This window comes from Hippocampus guttulatus, chromosome 1 (assembly GCF_054856545.1).
Source record: "Hippocampus guttulatus isolate MCC_2025c chromosome 1, RoL_Hgut_1.0, whole genome shotgun sequence".
NCBI classification, from domain to species: domain Eukaryota; kingdom Metazoa; phylum Chordata; class Actinopteri; order Syngnathiformes; family Syngnathidae; genus Hippocampus; species Hippocampus guttulatus.
Genome location: NC_141261.1, coordinates 12,052,909 through 12,071,665, shown reverse-complemented (window position 1 = coordinate 12,071,665; position 18,757 = coordinate 12,052,909). Strand labels below are relative to the sequence as shown.

At 41.9% G+C, this 18,757-nt stretch overlaps 1 protein-coding gene across 1 annotated transcript in view; it reads right to left on the bottom strand.

The window, feature by feature from the left end:
* Positions 1 to 1,488: 1,488 nt before the first annotated feature.
* LOC147210397 (forkhead box protein J3-like) overlaps positions 1,489 to 18,757 on the bottom strand; it is a 63,046-nt gene continuing 45,777 nt past the window's right edge. Inside the window, exons 6-12 of the mRNA XM_086109972.1 lie at positions 17,459 to 17,605; positions 15,581 to 15,794; positions 11,682 to 11,909; positions 8,606 to 8,707; positions 6,846 to 7,100; positions 5,595 to 5,723; positions 1,489 to 5,175 (exon numbers count right to left, since the gene is read on the bottom strand). Of these exons, the coding sequence (XP_085966098.1) occupies positions 5,051 to 5,175; positions 5,595 to 5,723; positions 6,846 to 7,100; positions 8,606 to 8,707; positions 11,682 to 11,909; positions 15,581 to 15,794; positions 17,459 to 17,605 (1,200 nt within the window). The 3' untranslated portion in view covers positions 1,489 to 5,050. The remainder of the gene's footprint in view (positions 5,176 to 5,594; positions 5,724 to 6,845; positions 7,101 to 8,605; positions 8,708 to 11,681; positions 11,910 to 15,580; positions 15,795 to 17,458; positions 17,606 to 18,757) is intronic.

Here is an 18,757-nt window from a genome sequence, read left to right as displayed (position 1 = left end):
AGGGACACATCTTGACTAAGAGAATAGCTTTGTATTTTGGGGAGGAGCTAAGTTCAGTCTTGGCTGTCAGTGGCTTTAGCTATGAGAGTCTTGCATCTGAGTGCGCCAATATATATAGTTTTAAATCTAGTTTTATTTTTAAAGGTGACCTAAGATGAGTTTGAAAGGGAAATCTGTTTTAGGATCATAATTGGAGTCATATTTGTGGGTAAAACTATGACTACACTGTTATTAGATGGAGCTATGGCCTGCTTCAATGAAGCTCCTTCTCTGATTGCATCACAGTTCCTTGGCAACATGATAACATGAGATGGTGCCAAAGCAGTAATTTTAGACATACCTTTGGCATCGTTACAAAAAAAAAAAAATAATAAAATCAAATAGCTGAGTTTTTCGACCAATAACGAAGGACAGGTTAAAAAAATGCAAATAGGTGAGTTGGGGTCACTCGTGGTGTATTGGTGCACTCGGACTTGGAGGCAGCTTGAGTTCAGTTCCCACTCTGTGACAGACTGAATGTGTACATGAATCGTTGACCGTCTCCATTATCTGCTATCCAACAGACTAGCAACCAGTCCAGGGTGTGGTCCGCCTTTCGGCCAAAGTCAGTTGATATCTGCTCCAGGGTCACGCACCCCTGACAAGGTTGTTGATTGGTGTGCTCATTGCATCTATGCTTGTTACCATTACCCAAAAACTGCTTTTCATTCAAAAATAAGATTTTAAAATGACCCCCAACTTTTCAACAGTATATGTATATCCAAATAGAGACAGACAGAGGCAGCAGTCATGTTGTGAAGGTTTTCCCCACGAAGAGCAGCCGTAAACACACAGTTGGAACACGGTGTGACTCACAGGCCCAAAAGGAAAAAAAATAAAAAATAAAAAGAGATCCACGGGTGGGAGGCACATATGCTGAGGGGGTGGGCAAACAAAAGCATTGCTTGGTACTAGGCTGACACCTGTTGGACAACACGCTGGGCCCAAATTGGAGTTTGTCACAACAAAATCAAGGCAGTAACGAGAGCTTTACATCTGTGCACTAGTAAGTGGAGCTTTCTAAGGAGAAAAAGGACCCATTATCTATGATCATGACAATATATATATATATTACTATGGTAAATAAAGTGAATACATAAATAAAGTATATGAAGTAAAATAAATGAATATGTTTAAAGAAATGGGAAACTTACTTGAATCATCTTACATGGTCAAGCCAGTTATGTTGGAAGTCAATTTCAAAACTGACCCAAAAATATTCAGTTCTGTCATAAGTTGTTATGCTATGTTATTACACATTTCCGTGCGCATATTACTTCATGGATATCTTTTATTTATGTTTATGTATAACACACACACACACACGTATACATACACACACACACACACACACACAAACATATACAGTATATATACAGTGTATATATAAATTAAAATTTAAAAAGTACCTGTATGGATAAAAGAGAAGTGAAGTAACGAGAGCAGAAGTGAGGTTATGGCAATAAAAACGGCAAATAACATTTTAATCAACACTGAAACAGATTTGTAACCGTCGAGGCATACACAGATGATTATTTATGACACACCAAAATCACATATGTACATATGACAGTATTTACACACAGTGTCTCCTTGAAGGACAAATAACAAAAATACTTTGTTCATTTTCACCAGTCTGCATTTTCATTCTTTTTCTGAAGGGAAAACAGAGAGGAAACATTGTGCTATTTACAAAAGGACAACAACGCAAACATGCGCGCGCGCGCGCACACACACACACACACACACACACACACGCACGCACACACACACACACACACACACACACACACACACACATCTGCTCACAAGTTAAATAATGCTGGTCACTGTAATACAGCATCAATGGTGATAATGACAATATTAAAGATTCATCTTTTTATCACCCTCCAAAGAGCACTTTCACCTTCACATCTTGCACTCAGAAAATGTGGAGCTGTGCAATCAAGAAAATCACTTTTTCAAAACAGAGACTAAATCACAATGGAGGAAGAAAAAAAAACTATTTCCACATGACCTGACGAGAATTGTCCCTAAAATCAAAGCAGCATCTTTTTATTTATTATGATTTACTATTAAGCGAGATGTTTTACGTTATACAAACCTAATTCCAATGAAATTGGGATGTAAATAAATAAAAGCAGAACTCAATGTTTTGCAAATCATGTTCAACGTATATTTAATTGGATATAATACAACAAGATATTTAATGTTCAAACGGATCAACCTTTTTGTTTTTAGCAAATAATCATGACCTTAGAATTCATGGCTGCAAAACGTTCCACAAAAAAAAAAAAAACAACAACTGGGACAGATGCCAAAAAAAAGGAATGCCCATCAAACACCTGTTTGAAACATCCCACCAGTAAATAGGCTAAATAGGAATAGGTGGATGCCATGTTTGGGTCTCAAAGGAGCTTCCCTGAATTTCTCAATCATTCACAAGGAAAAATAGAGCGAGCCTCACCTCTTTGTTAACAACTGAGTGAGAAAATCGTCAAACTGCAATGTCCAATTGTAAGGAATTTAGGGATTTCGTCATCTACGGTCCCTAATATCATGAAAAGGTTCAAAGAATCTGAAGAAATCAAATACACGTAAGTGACAAGGTCGAGAACTATAACACTTAATGGTTGTGACCTTTGAACCGTTAGGCGGCACTGCATCAAAAGCCAACATCAATGTGTACACGATATCACCGCGCGAGCTCAGGAACGCAATGCCAAACCACATCCTGCACGTGTTACGACAGCGTTGCTTCGTCATAACAGAGTATTCGAGTATTAGAGTGGCGTGCCTGCAGTCCAGACCTGTCTCCCATTGAAAATGTGTGGCAAAGAGTAAAATACGACAATAGACAACACGGAATGTTGAACAGCTGAAAAAGTACATCAAGCAAGAACGGGGAAAGAATTGCACCTACAAAGCTTCAACATGGACCACTCAAAATTGTCCCTCAGTGTGATTGTGAGCGTGAATAGTTGTTTGTGCCCTCCGATTGGCTGGCGACCAGTTCAGGGTGTACCCCGCCTGCTTTCCGGAGGCAGCCGGGAGAGGCTCCAGCATGCCCGCGGCTCTTGTGAGGATAAGCGGATTAGAAGATGGATGGATGGACGGAAAGCTTCAACAATTAGTGTCCTCGGATTACAGCCAAGTAAAATTCAAAGTTAATGATTATTTACTAAAAGCAATGAAGTTTGTCAGTTTGAACATTATATATCTTGTATTTGGAGAGCATTCACTTCCATATAGGTTGAACCTGATTTGCACGTCGTCGCAATTTGTTTTTATTCATGTTTAGCACAAACTTCATGGAACAAAGTTTGTGCAAAAATAGAATGCATATCTTCACCTAAATAAGACTGGCCTTTGTCATAAATAATAAGCACAAAGAATTCTATAAAAAAAACCAAATTAAAAAAAAACACACACATTAATTGTACTGCTGCTGAATGTTGCATGAGCTTATTTCACTGAGTTGGTTTTGCTCCGGAGATGACAAATGTCACAGGTGTCCGGGGGCCAACAAGAACTGAATGTTGTGACACAGAAATGGCTTGAAATGATGATTTCAGTGAACTACCCTGAGAACATGACAGCAGTACATCAACAACAACAAAAAACAAGAAAAAAATAAGACCAAAAAAAAATAAATCAAATCATGAGTGCTTCTGGAAGGGAGAACTGAAAAAAAGTATTGTGAAAAGATGAGTTGCCATATTCCTTTTGACCGGCAGGCGGCGCTCAACCCATACACTCTTCAATGTGTCATCACACAGATACCAGATAACAGAATCAACACAGAGAATTTACAAACGACAAAATCATCTCAAGTAGGTGATTTTAAAAGGGAGAGGAAATAAATATCGTTCTGTTAGGAAAATATTTTCAAGAGTTTCAGCGGGGGTAGGGGGAGAAAAATATTAATGTGTATTAAGGACACGCTGAAAGGAAAAAAATATATGTACTTGGAGATTAAAGGAGGAAATATACCCCCCTTAAGAAATGTAATTACAAGAGAATAAGTCTTCAGTTTATTCTTTAATTAACTGTCATTATAAGAGAATTAACATTGTATAACGGTGTTTTGCTTATTTTTTTTTTTTCAAGAAAACAAAATCTGAATTTTTTTTGTTCCACAATAAAAGTTGTATTTGTTCAAGTATACAGTTATGTCAATATCACATGAATATCATTTCGGAGTAAAATCATATTTTCAAGATGGAAAAAAAAAACATAATATGAGGGGGAAAAAGTTGGATTGTTTCAAGAATTTTTGCCCCTGACAAAGTTAGAATAAAGCGTATGGTATGTATGGTTTCAATTTTTTTTTTCCTACTGCAAATCAGTCATATGATGAGAAGAGTTGTCTGTTTTCAAGAATAAAATTGGACTTTGTCCCCTTAGCCCCCCCCCCAAATAAATTTTGAACAATATTACTACAGGTATTCTCCTCCTGTCTTCTTTTGTATTTAACAGGGGTGTGGCCTTTGTAAATTAGGCTCCTCCCCTCACTTCAACATAGTTCCTTGGCACAAGGATACCACAGGACATATCAAAACAATTATTTGATATAATGCTTCCATCTATAATCTGGATAGGGCAAAAACAATAAATAGGTGAGTTTGTCAACAACGAATGGGATAGGTTAAAAATAAAGAAATAAATAGAACAGCATCTCTTTTCTTGAAAAAATATGACTTTTCCCCCCTGATGGCATGCCGTTTTGTTTTGTTGTTTTGCGTTGTTTTCTGGGTGTCCCAAACAGTCCTTGGTACTAAATGCAACAAAACAAAAGCAAACATTTCACAGACAATGTTTTGACTCCTGTCACACATGTCAGCACGAGGGAGGGGCAACTCACGATAAGACGATTCGATCAGTGTCAATTTACAACTTGGTCCACTTGGTAACCGATTGTCTTCAGTGTCTTCAGTGTTTTTTGTTTTTTTTGGATGGGCCAGTCTCATACCTCTGTTGTCGTCATCGCTGCATGTCTCTGACTTCCTGTTCACACGATGGAGTCCCAGTCGAAGTCGTCCTGGATGTCGTCAGTAGCCAGCATGCGTCTTACCTGGAAGTGTCCCGGAGGCAACATGTGCTGCCGCCGTTGCTGCTGCTGCTGGCTGTGATGGCCTGGACACGAGGCAGAGGCACAGATGTAAGTCATTTCCCATTTAAAACAGAGCAGCGATAGTCTTGAAAAATTACAAATAATCAATATATATATTTTTTAAATAACAATGCCACAGTTTGTAGTTGTGTATCTTTTTTTAATTGTATTAACAATTTCACACATTCTAAAATGCCAAAATATATTTTCTCTATCCAATTTGGGGGTGGGGGGGTGGCTATATTACAATATCAATTACAATATTACTCAACTATATTATGTTAATGCTTAATGGCCCGGATGAAAGAATAGAACAGGTTCTAAGTGACCCCTGGGCAATACTTTCCCGACCCCTTTTTTTTATAGTCAGTCACCATTTGCAGAATTTAAGTTATCTTATTCCTCATAACTATGTAATACCAGCATGAAGGCCGACACATACCTGGTAAGAGTGTGATGGAGGAGTCCACCGTCATGGTGGGAACCGTGCTGCTAATGGGGGGCATGTGGGGGTATCCAGGTGGGCCCATCAGTGATGGAACGTTCTGTCTGGAGTCCATGTACATGTTCCCTGTGGGAGAATGTAGAAAAAAAGGGCCAATGTCTAACACTTACTGGGCATTAGTAGACCAATTTGCACAGACACACACGTGTTGTCTTTGTTGAAGGATTTGGCGGCTATAAATTCCCAGCAGTCAACACTGAGTAACGGCCACCACTCCCTGGTGAATGTGTAAGACAGGTACAATGGCACAGCAAGACGGTAAGCGTGATTCAGCTTCGTGGCCTCAACTCCTGTGAGCATCGTAAAACGGCATCCTGCCTTCTCGTCCATTGTCACACGTGAAAGAGCAGCGATTTAATTAAGCCTGCTCAAGGCACGCTTTTCCCTTTTCAACTCCCTTCTCGATGCAATACTCGACAACAGTATGTCTCTCGTTCGAGTAACTGTATCCCACAACGAAATACAGTACATACATGCAGTAAGTACAATTGAGAGTTGCTGTCCACCGCAGATGGTCATAGTTTGCTTTCGAATAAACCACAAAAAAAACCCTATTATATATATATATATATATATATATATATATATGTATGTATACCTGTATATATATAAACTAATGCAAACTAAGCTATTACAAAGCATTTTTGAATCAATTAAAAACGTGGTCAAATCAACTCTAAAAGCAAATTCAAACTAACTGAATAAAAAACAAAGTAGAAAAAAAAGTCCAAAAAAAAGAAAAAACAACTAATGAAAAATCCCAAACTATTATCAATGTGGCACAGGTGCATTTTAAAACAGAGTGAAATTATCTATCCAATCATTCGCTTGTCTTCATTTGGGCCATGGGTGAGATTTAGTCCACTCCTTGTTGAGTGTTGGGCGAGAGACACGGCACACACTGGACTGGGCACCTAAGAAGCATTCACACGCCATTGGACAATTTTGAGTCCTCACCTGTGTGAAGGTCAATCGCGGCAAAATGGAGTACATGTGTGTAAATGAGAGGGACCCAAGTACAAGAGTGAGGTTATTGGGAGACGAGATAAAGAAGGTGGAGGATTTCCAGTACTTGGGGTCAACTGTCCAGAGCAATGGAGAGTGTGCAAAAGAGGTGAAGAAGCGTGCACGGGCATGCTGGAACGGCTGGAGAAAAGTGTCAGGTGTGATGTGTGACAGAAGACTGACCTGTTCGAAGGAGTTGAGCGTGTTGATTGTGCTGGCTGGCCTTGGGTTGCATGGCGCCGTGCGGCTGAGCTGGGTGCTGCGGCGCCCTGGGCGCCGCTGGGTGTGCGACCTGAGGTTGGGAGAGGGCGGCGCCCCGTGCGGGGATGACGCCCGTGGCCGTGAAGAACTGGTTGACGGACGAACACAGGTCAGCTATCTGAGAGGCATCCAGGGACCAGTTGTTAAGATCGGCTTGTCGCATGCTCTCCTTCAGGCCTGCCTCAGACGGACAGAGAGGGAGAGAAGGTGAGGTTCGAATCTCACTTCCGTCCTTCCCGTGTAGAATTTGCATGTTCTCCCAGTTCTTGCCAGCCAATCGCAGGGCACACATCGACGAACAACCATTCACATTCCCAATCACACCTCGGGACAGTTTAGAACAGTGGTCCCCAACCTTTTTTGTGTCACGGACCAGTTGAGACAGGTCCATGCTGTTCGTGGACCGGCAAACCTTTTTTCATTGCTAGTTTTAAAGCACTGCTACTGACAACAAAAATAATTATAGAGTAATTCAACTTTTCAAGACCATTCATTTCAGTGTGATTCTACTGCACATCAAATGTAGAGTAAAATAAAATAGCACAGTGAACTATTAAGAAATGGACCAATCAGGAATAATAAAATACCCCTTATAATGTAAACAATCATGTTTTAAGTTACGATCCTACATAGGACGTTAGCATCCATGCTACTTGCAAATATGACTGATCCAAAGATGACACAATTGATTGTGACTTTTAACTAGTGGCTGCCGGCTAGATATTAGCGACTAAACTGCTAAGGTTTACAAGGGCAAGATGTCGCTCTGGAAATACCACAAGATCAATTCAAAGTTCAGTTCCATGTAGGCTTGCCGGATGGCGGAAAGGTTGTGTGAGTGGGTTCAAGTGCAACAGGAGAGGGGGGGAAGAGAGAGAGAGAGAGAGAGAGTTCAAGTGCAACAGGAGAGGGGGGGAAGAGAGAGAGAGAGAGAGAGAGAGCGAGAGAGCGAGAACGATGATGGAGGGAGGCTGCATGGGTGTTATGGGACCAGCTGTCATCATCCAATCATGCCGGCTTTGTGCACTGACCAGGATAAGAGGCTGTTACTCAGACGACCCTAATTAGATTAGTTAGATCGCACGAATGAGAGAGCGAAAGAGAAGTGGAATTAGTGTGTGTGTGTGTGTGTGTGTGCGTGTGCGTGTGTGTGTGAACATGAGGTAGCAACCTCTCAGACGCAGCATAATAACCTTGATTAGGCCAGCGCCATTACATTGTTATAATATTGTGCCTCGAGAGCCAGACTATGAGGAAACACCATCAAAGTATAATCACAATAACTAATGAGATTCATAAGAAGTGGCTCCATTCTAAATGCGGATGCAGTAAGTGACTATTGTTGTCAAGGTGAACTCACCAAAGGTAGGATATAGCATTTGGAGATGAAGCAAAATTTCAGGGAAAATATTCATCATGAGTCAGCAAAACATTTGGAGCTCAAGTTTGAAGCTCGTGCTGAGAGAGGTCATCAGGGATGCTGCGGGAATTTATCCAATGTCACTGATTTGGATAAAAAATGATATGTGACTTGGCGAAGAGAAAGAAGTTGAATAATTCTGCTGATGAAATTTGAAGTCAAAGCACGTTGGAGAGTGGAAGCGATAACGGTAGTTTGGCTGGTATGCCGTTCTATTTCTCCCCATACCCGACTGAATGTTCCTCTTTGCGCGAGTGTTTACCATGAAATGGAGAGAGGTCTACATCGGCCCAATTGTAGCTGGTGGCGATGCGGCAGCTTTCCTTCAGCCAGTCCAGGTTTGGGTACCAATCTGAAGTCATGCCTGGAAGAAAGGCGACGTTAAAAAAGTATTTTACCCATCCATCCATTTTCTGATCCGCTTTATCCTCACAAGGGTCGTGGGGGGTGCTGGAGCCTATCCCAGCTGACTTCGGGCAGTAGGCGGGGGACACCCTGAACCGGTTGCCAGCCAATCGCAGGGCACACAGAGTTGAACAACCATCCGTGCTCACACTCACACCTCGGGACAACTTGGAGTGCCCACTCAACCTGCCATGCTTGTTTTTGGAATGTGGGAGGAAAACGGAGTACCCGTAGAAAACCCATGCAGGCCCGGGGAGAACATGCAAACTCCACACAGGGTACCTCTGCACTGTGAGGTCGACGCGCTAACCACTGGACTGCCAAATTATATTACATCTTCAAAATATTATGACAGTGGACACCCGCATATTTGCGGCTCACCATTTGTGTATTTTCGTAGATTTTTTTCCTCCAGTTTTTTTTCGATATTTTGGGGAGCTATTTGCTTATTTTTTTACACCCTATATTCCACCCATTGTTTTCCATAGAAAACATTGATCATCATCTTTTTTTTTCACAATTTTGGGAAGATTTTAAAATTTATCAGAAATAAATCAAAAAAGCTAATCTACTCAATATATTTTCTCAATATGCTCCAAGAACTTTATTAAAACTGTAAATTGTCAATCCATGTGAATATGAGGGTAACCAGTTGGGTGTCTAGATAAGCCCTGTGGTGGACTGGTGACTAATCCAGGATGTACCCTGCCTTTAGTCCAAAATCAGATGGGATTGATTCCAGCTTTCGTGCGACCCTAATGCAACGGTCCTTAACCTCGATCGGACTCTAGGGATTCGGTGAATCAGTCTCAGGGGTTCGCCGGAGCCTCTGCCATGGAGGTTCAGACACACCCGACTCAACATGTCAATTAGTTATGACACACCCTCTTGACCATCACTGGCTGGTTAATTTTGTGCACAGTTACAAAAACTTATACTTATGGCTTGAAATTTTATTTAGGTTTTTTTCTGTTTTTAATATATATGTTTTTATGCCTTGAATTTGTAAAAAAAAAAAATCAGATTTTTATTTTTCACGAATGAAGGGTTCGATGAATGAACTGGTTTGAGTTCGGTACCTTTAACAAGGGTAAGAGCCACTGCCCTAATTAGAACATTTTGAAGCTGGATGGACGAATTTAACAGTCCTGCCCTAACATCTGTTCCAGAGTAAACCACAAGAAGGCGCAGCTCCACACAGAAATATTCCAGTCATAGCTCTGTGCCTTTGTGCAAATTAAAGAGGTGAAGCAGCTTCCAACCAGCATAAACAAAACAATAGATGCTCAGGCCTCATAGAAAAGACGGATGGATATCTCATTTTCATCCTCAGCTTGGAGGAGAGAATCACAAACGGAGAATCAAATATCGCGTATGAATAATTGCCTGTCAAAGAGCTTTATTGATAACACACACATGCGCACAAACATGCACAGAATGAGGCAAAGCACAAGAGCAGGAACGATATGTGAAAGAAACGCGTTGGTGAAATCCTCAGTCAAACTGGTTGTATGAGTCGCTGTGAGATGTGACAGAGGGAGGAGTGCAATCTAAAAGCAATGAAGCCATGCAGAAAGACACAGCGATAATATGAACCACACGGTGGCATTGGAATAAGGGTTGAATTACTGCTTGGCATTGATTGGCAACGCTATAGATTAAATATGAAACATTACAGGTTAAGGTGCACTGGCAGGAAGGGTTGCTCTTACTAGAATCAGGAAAAAAGAGATGAAGGAGAGAAAGAAGCTCCGCAGAGCAGTTCCAGTTCATTTTTCTTTCTCTCTGAAAGATGCGAAACAGTCTTCTTAATCAAAATTGAAAAGCAGCCGTGTGCAATTGCATTTTGCCCAGCCGGGTTGGGGGACAGTTGACTTCATGCATGTCTCCTCTCTAAATAGACTTGCTTGTATTGCGTCTAATGTATACTTTTGGAGCAGAGTTTTTTTTTTTTTTTTTTTCTCACGAGCATTACGCACTCATACAGGACCCAAATGCGCAAACAGAACCCACTGCATGAGGACCAGAATGAGGAGATGAATTTTATTCAAGGGGGGCAGCATGAAAAAAAGCGGCGAGCGCGTATCATACCACAAAATCCACAACTAAGGCGGCACAGCAGCCGCACTACGCTAATACAGTGAAACTCCTCTACAACGAAACCGACATGGGTGAAAATACCCCCTAGTGTGAAAAAAAATTTGTGCATTAACACCATTCCCACTTTCCTGCCCCCATACAACGAAAAAAACCCTCTGTTGCGTTATACGAGATCTTTTTCTCTGCTCTTGCCTCGTGACGAGATTCACTACAACGAAGTCTAATCCAACAGCGCCCTCTACTGCTTCATTCAGAAATGGCAGCAGCAACCACCACACTGGTTTACGCATGCGCAGTAGTCCAGGAAGTATTTGCTATTGTTTGTTTCAGACGCAGCAAGAAGGTTGCATTGCTAAAATGGCTACAAAACGGACCTTTGGATGTCAAGCAGCTAAGACAAGAAGCGCTCCGACGCTGGAAGAGGGGGTAAAAGTGATCAAAATGAAAGACGGAAGAAGCAAAATAAAAGACATTATCCAAGTAATTGATGTAAGTGAAAGTGAATGCAGATCGTAAATTTCGCAATTTCTTTCCCTTTTTTTCTTTCTACACTGACTATATGAAGTGTCAAATAAGTGTATGCTCATACTTATGCACTATTGGAATAAAAATAAAGAGGACACATACGTTTGTGTGTGCATGTACACATACGTGTGTGTGTGTGTGTGTGCGTGTGTTTACATCTTAGATCAAATTTGCTACAGTGAAAAACCCCATTGTGAAAAATTTCTTGCTGCAAACATGATTTCGTTGTAGAGGAGTTTCACTGTATCACGTTTGCTTATTTTTGTACTTTCCGGTTGGTGACAGACAGACAGATCAACCTATCTCACCTGTCGCGGGGCAGCTCTGTCCACTGTGAGCCTGATGGGAGAGAGATGGGTGCTGGCCATGGGTGGACAGGTGATGCTGAGGGTGGTGGGCGTGGTGATGGTTGTGTTGATGATGGTGGCTGCCACCCGCTGTGCTGCCCCCGCCGCCATTCCCTGTGCCCGGTGAGTGCTGATAAGAGCAGGCTGTCCGAGTCGGATGGTTCGAGTCCCCGGGCATAACCATCAAAGCTGTTAGGAACACGACACAACATTAACCGGGAAGACATCACCAGCACCTTGAAATGTATTGTTCCAATTCATGGCCAATCACAAATGAACACTAAAATAGAGTCTCTATTGAGATATTCAATCGGGGGCAGCATGGCACTGATGTCTCAAGACATCCACATTGCTAGTTGGAATAAAATAAATATAATCGAATCAGGGGTGGAAATAATTGTCAAAAATATGTTGAAGGCGCACAATGGGGGAAGTGCAATGACTGCGTATGTTTTTCAAGAGCACAATACTAGCTCGGCCAATTATTCAAAATGCTACGGTGGGAAACAGAGAAAACAACTTTGCATTGTTTGCATCACTTGGAAGCAGACAATAATGGATGAAAATGAGGGTCTCCGGTATTCTTCGCATAGTAAGGAGATGAATTGTGTCCAATTTGGTTTAGATCCAAATTAGGTGGGGCCACGTGCACCACTCTGGGCCATTCAAGATTATTTGTTCAACTTTTCTTTTTCCCTTAATTACTCAATGAATACTGAACAACGATGAACACAAATACAAGCCACAGTCACAAATTATAAAAGAATGATCACATTTAATCTGCTACTGTTCATAACCTCTGCCCATGTAGGGTACATTTAAAAACACAGTCCAACAATTCACGAGATTTAACATGCAATGAAGGGAGGGGAGGAGGGTGGGGGGGGGGGGGGGGGGTGAGCATCACAATCTGTGAAACGAGCTGCACACAGTAGGTACACTCAAGTCTCTCCAGCTGTGGCACGGGGGAGGGGGCAGAGTGAATAGGAATCCAGCGAGGACGTTGACATTGCACCTGCAGCGCAAGGCCAAGAACTCATCAGTCACAGGCTCAGGGAGGAGTTATAGAGAGGAGGAGATAGGAATACTCGCGTCCGTGTGGTTTTTTTCCATCCAGGGATAAGTCCAGATAACAATTGTTTTGGGAACAGGCCGTCTCCAAATTCAGACAGCCTTGAATGTCTTTTAGCATGTGACTCTCTCCATGGCATCAATCTGCCGAATTCATGATCAATCAGTCAATCAATTTTCCAGGATGGTACAACTTCTCCGGGGCTTTTCCGTTTTGCGAAGTGATTCCAACTTTGCGGTTGAGTTCGGTTAACACATGAGTCTGAGTGTTGATCACCCGCACCACATTTTCCATGTCGGCATTCAGTTTATTTCCTTCCAAAGAAGCTGCCCCCACCGGCTGAATTTTGCGATAGATCAGGAAACTGCTAACACCAAGCAGCAGGATACCTGCTATCAAAATTCCGATAATGTAGATGCCTTCCACAACCGCTATGGACAATATTGTCAAGCACACTATTTCCCACTTCTGCTGGTGTCAAACCGAAGGCCCGGGGCCAGATCTGGCCCACCACATCATTTTATGTGGCCCGCCAAAGCAAATCAAACATGTCAACTTCTAAGATGATTGCTAAAATCTGTAGCAAAATGTCAACTTATCATATGTAATAAATAAGTGAGAAATTGTCAGCATTTTCTTGTTACCAAGCCCCTCATTACACCAACTTAAACAATCGTTGAATGAAGCATCATTCGTGACTTCTTTATATGTTTTCACAGTCATAACGGCCCTCCATGAGAAATGGTCACTACAATGGAGCCTGTGACAAAAATGAGTTTGATACCCCTGATCTAAGGTGTACCCTGCAGCAAATGTCTCAGCGGGGCAAGAAAGCTCCCCCACTGCCTGCCCTTTTCGTCAAAATGTTTTTTTATACATAGTGCTGAGAGTCCAACTGTGTAAACGTGACTCACTTGGCACATGCGCTGCACATAACCTTGCCGACCTGTTGTCGACTGACATTCTCACCCATTGCAGCGAGCTGATGGCAGTTGTGTTGGAACTGCACGGCTCAGACGTCGTCAAAGATCACTGAAGTGAAACAAGAGGACGGCGGCTCTTTTCTTTGTGACCGCCAGTTCATGAGGAGTGTGACGACTCCTCAAGTGGGAACGTTCCCGGCTGTCAGCAGAGAGTCATTTTACTTTTACCTGCCTATAAAAGTGTTTTTGTTTTATCCACTCTTTTATCCCCTTTGCTCTCTGCCAACTCGCTTGTCGCTTCAATGTCCTTTGATCCATTTTCTTCTTTTTTTTACTACCAAACCCTTCGTGGTGTGTATTCTGACAGCACGGTTTTGTGTCTTCATTATCCGGCTTTCAAGATCAAATAAATGCCTTTTTTAAATTTAACAGTGGATTTGATAGATACAATTAATGTCTTCGATCATACATTGGAGTTATGGTCTGCCGTAGACACCGCTGTCTGCAAACCCTTTTGTCCACATTTTGCTTAGAACCATATTTGAAATTCCAAAATGAACAAAAAAATTTTATCACCCTAAATATCGATAAATTTCCAACACTTTGTCGAATGAAATTCAAATGAAGAACTTGCCCACTGGGCACTCTAACTAGGCTTTCAAACATATTGGAATGTATGAGACAATGATACCAACATAAATATACCTTTGTCCATTCCAAAATGACAGTACTCATGCCCATAAAAATGCAGATTAAAATGCACATGAGCTTTCAAACACGCAAAAATGTATTTCTGAATTTTAAGATAGCAAAGCCCGGCAAGCTGCCACGCAGCCGCCAAGCCATGTACAGTAAAAACAGTATATTTTCTTTTAATACAGTACTTAACTATATTTATAATTTCATATGTATCTGTGAATGAAATAGTGATGCTTGAAGTTCAAAAATGCACACTTAGTGATGCATGTAGCAGAGAGAGAGAGAGAGAGAGAGAGAGAGAGAGAGAGAGAGAGAGATTTTTTTAATGAAAAGTTATTAACAAAGTGAAAAAGTCTTCATGCAATAAACACATTAGTGTCATACTTTTATGCATTTAAAAGCTAAAAAATAGTCCCTAACACCAGAGGTAGATTACCAGACCCACTGGGAGCACTTTAACAAGTCTCAAATTCCCAGATGTAATGCAAGTTCCCACCTTGGTAGCTTCCGAATCAATCATCTTGATCATATCTATCATTTGAGGTGCTCTATCAAAATCATCATGGTAGCTTTTCTTCATACGCATTTCAGACCCCAAATGGATGGAAACCTCGTCGCAAATCCAGCGAGGTGCATTACTGTCCTCGGAACAAGAGGATTCATGCCTCTGGAGGAAATGCAGAGAGCGAGAGTGGGATGCAAGGAAGGCCCAAGTGGGAGGAGGCCGTGTGACCTGAAAGCTTCAGGAAGCAATTAGCGAGATGCTTCACAAACTTTAGAAGCAATCTAATTAGCTTCTATCAAAGCTGCAGATGTGTTTGTCTTTTTCTTGCCTTCCGATGAATTCTTCGCTCTTAATTGCCTCGGCTCGTTTGACTGAGCGGGCCGTAAAATGCAGATATGCGGAACAGCAGATTGTTTGTTTATTAAAATACAATAGAGGCAGGGATAGCGTGTGCTGGGAGGTTAATGCAGCAACGCTTCCCGTGCTGTGAAAGCAATATTAAAGTTGCACATCAATTGCGAGAGCTTAAGCTTGACAGTTAATTATGGGCAGGAAGCCTAACATGCGGCGATTTTGGCCCCTGTGAACCAGCCTAAGAGCAGACGTCCGACAGGCAAACACGAGCGGATAAAGTGGAGTCCAAAACAAGGCTAACACCCACCTTGCTGCGAGAACGGCTGCTCAAAGACACACTTGTACAGGCTTCGGAAGGATGCGCTCAGGTCCTCGAAGTCCGAGAAGCAGATGTGCTTGTCCCGTGACTCTGGCACGGGCAGAGCGTACTGGGGTTGCGCAGGAGGAGGGGGAGGCCGCGTGGGCTGGGTGGGCTGCTGAAGACTCAGGGACTGGGACGAAGGCTCGGAGTGACTGCTAACCTGTGGGAGACAGTGGAACAAATGACGCACAACTGTTACTTAATAGATTCATAAATTTTTAGAAAATTATGTAGTAAACCACCACTAATGGGGGATCGGGCTCATGATCGTATACATGCTAGCACCTAGCTAGGTGCATGGTGTTGATACTTGCTGAGTATTCTTTGTGTATCTAATCTGAGCCTCTGTTTTAAATGCTTTGTCACCATTTTGTGGTGAAGTGTCAATTATTCATGAGTTTTCGCTATTTGTGGCATGGATTGGCCCCTATCCCCTGCAAAGAGCTGAATTTCACTGGTTCCAAAAAAAATGGGCATTTCTTCTGAATGTAGACTGTCTTCCCTTACTCCCCTCATCCAAGCTGTCATCTTCCGCAAAATCCACCCTTCTACAAAAGCACTCTGCTTTTATCCCTTTTCAATTTGAAACCCACTTAGTATGACGCATCCGCCTCGCATTCCGCCTCCAGCCAATAATGGCGGACTTTCCATCAAGTACATCGTTGTCTGCAAGCTTTCTGCCATCAGTAATCACAGTCAGTCAGGAGGGGGGATCACCTACAACAGGTAATGAGGCCCAACTAACCCCCGAGCCCGTCCAGCCGGACCACAGATGAGGTGTGAAATGACGGCGTTGGAAGGCAACAGGGTGGAGGGGTAGTGGAAAACAAAAGACGGCCTCTTGAAATGAGAGGTTAATAAGATAGATGAAATTGTGCTGACCTTTGCTCATGCAGGTGGGAGCTGAGCGGGGGTAGATGCTAAATAGGTTTGTGACTATCAGAAGGCAAACGCAATGAACAGATATTCTTCTTTAGAGCTACTAAAGTTTTTTATACCTACTTTGGAATAAAAAAGTTTTTTGGACTTGAGGTTTATATTTTATTTAGTCAAGTCAAGTCAAGTCAAGTCAACAGTATTTATAGAGCACTTTCAAACAGCCCTCGCTGCATACAAAGTGCTGTACATGGAGATTTACCAAGTACTTTGGAGGGGCAGACATCACAAATACTGTACAGTATACTATGTATATATTTTCCACACTAAAAGGCACACCTAAAAGCCTTCCATTTTGTTAAAAGCTCACAGCGCGCCTTAAAATCTGATGCGCCTTGTGTATGGTTATTACGGTAATATGTCGACCCCCCAAAATGGCTCCTTGCTAGAGACATGCTTACAACATAGAGTTCAAACTTAAGGCGATCGGGTTATGCAGTTGAACACGGAAATAGAGCAGCGGCAAGAGAGCTCAAAGTTAACGAGTCAATGTTATAAGGCGCTGTTGGTTAACTGAACTGTGTCGCTGCTTTATTACTTTTTTACTGACATCTGATCGTTCTGTTGGCGTTTCCTTGAGCATAGCTCCATCTAGTGGATGCATTGTAGATTGCATCTTATAATGTGGTGCATCCAATATATGAAAAAAAACCCCAAAATAGGTCATTCATTGAAGGCGCGCCTCATAATCCAGTGCGCCTTTTAGTGCGGAAAATACGGTACTGTAACACTCAGCCAGTACAGGGAGTGGGAAATGGTGGCTGCACTGACTGACCAAGCATCCAAATTTGTATGCTTGAACCAAATCGGCAGAAAATACTGTACGTAGAAATGCTATTTTGCAGCAAGGAATGTCAAAGAATTCTTGACAAAATAATAATGTCTTACCGGTGTGTAGCTGTGCAAGCTGTTGCCACTGCTCACAGTAGAGTTCATGTTGTTCAGGTTGACAGATGTCATGCTCTGCTCAGAGAGACTGTTGCTCAGGCTGCCGGGACTTTCACAGTCGTCTGCTTCCGGGCTGTACAGTGCTACCTGCAAGCACGTGCACACATATGCAGGTCTTTTAAGCACAAAACATCTTCTTTTTGTTATACTCCAGTTCTAAAGTCTTTACACTGGTTCCCAGTCATCTATGGAACAGGCTTTAAAATTCTACTACTGGTCTACAATTTAGCGTATGGTTTAAGTTATTGGAAAATATGGTTAAATGTAATTGGAATATAAACCTAGTAAGACTCTGATGTCTGCTGATTCGGGTCAATTCATGGAGCCCAGTCTTGAAAGCAAACATGTTGAAGTAGCATTTAGCCGTTATGCTACACAAAAATGGAATTCGCTGCCGAAAGAAATGAAGTCAGCCCCACATGTGAATGTTTTTCCATCCTGATTATAAACTACATCTTTTTTTTCCCACATATTTATGTTTGAACTCTTTTGAAGCATTTGTTTTTTAATACAGTCAAACCTCAGTTTTCGTCCATAATCCGTTCCAGAAGGCTGTATGAAAATCGAATTGTTCGAAAATCGAAACCACGCTCTTTAAAAAAAAAAAAAAAAAAAAAAAAGGTTATTGTACACGTCTGCTCACAATGGAAAGCGATACGAGGAAGCATCACTTCCTCGTCTACCCGAGGAAGCGTCACTTCCTCGTGTAAGAAAGGCGAGAGGAGTCAAGTGGTGCATTCAAGTGCGCTCAGTTTGTTCAAGAACCGATTTTCGGTCGTAATCCGAGGCATAAAAAACTACATGAGTTTTTTTGTATTTAAATATCTTGAGGTTCTTGGTTTTGAAATATTTTTAAATGTAAATTGAATATATGAGGCTATATACTGTAATAAAGCTGCCTTGACTAGCACAGATTGCGTCTAAGCCGTTACCTCTCCAGTGACCACTTCTGTTTTATCTGGTGGCGAACGAGCGGAAAGCTCTTAAAAGCAATGGCTGAGCATTGTGTTGAATCCCAAATCTTGTTTGGTTGCATTGTCAGAGTTGTGAAACACAGCGTCAGTGGTGCCTCCGGCTATATTTAATTGTTCAGACAAATGAGAGAAAAAGCCTCTGAGTGAGACAACGAATACATCAAAGTCTATTGCAGTGCACCACTCAGTCAAGTATTTTGATGTATGGGTTTGTCGCAGCAAGAAAAAAAATGTACAGTCAAGTGATTTATGAGGGCAATTTGAG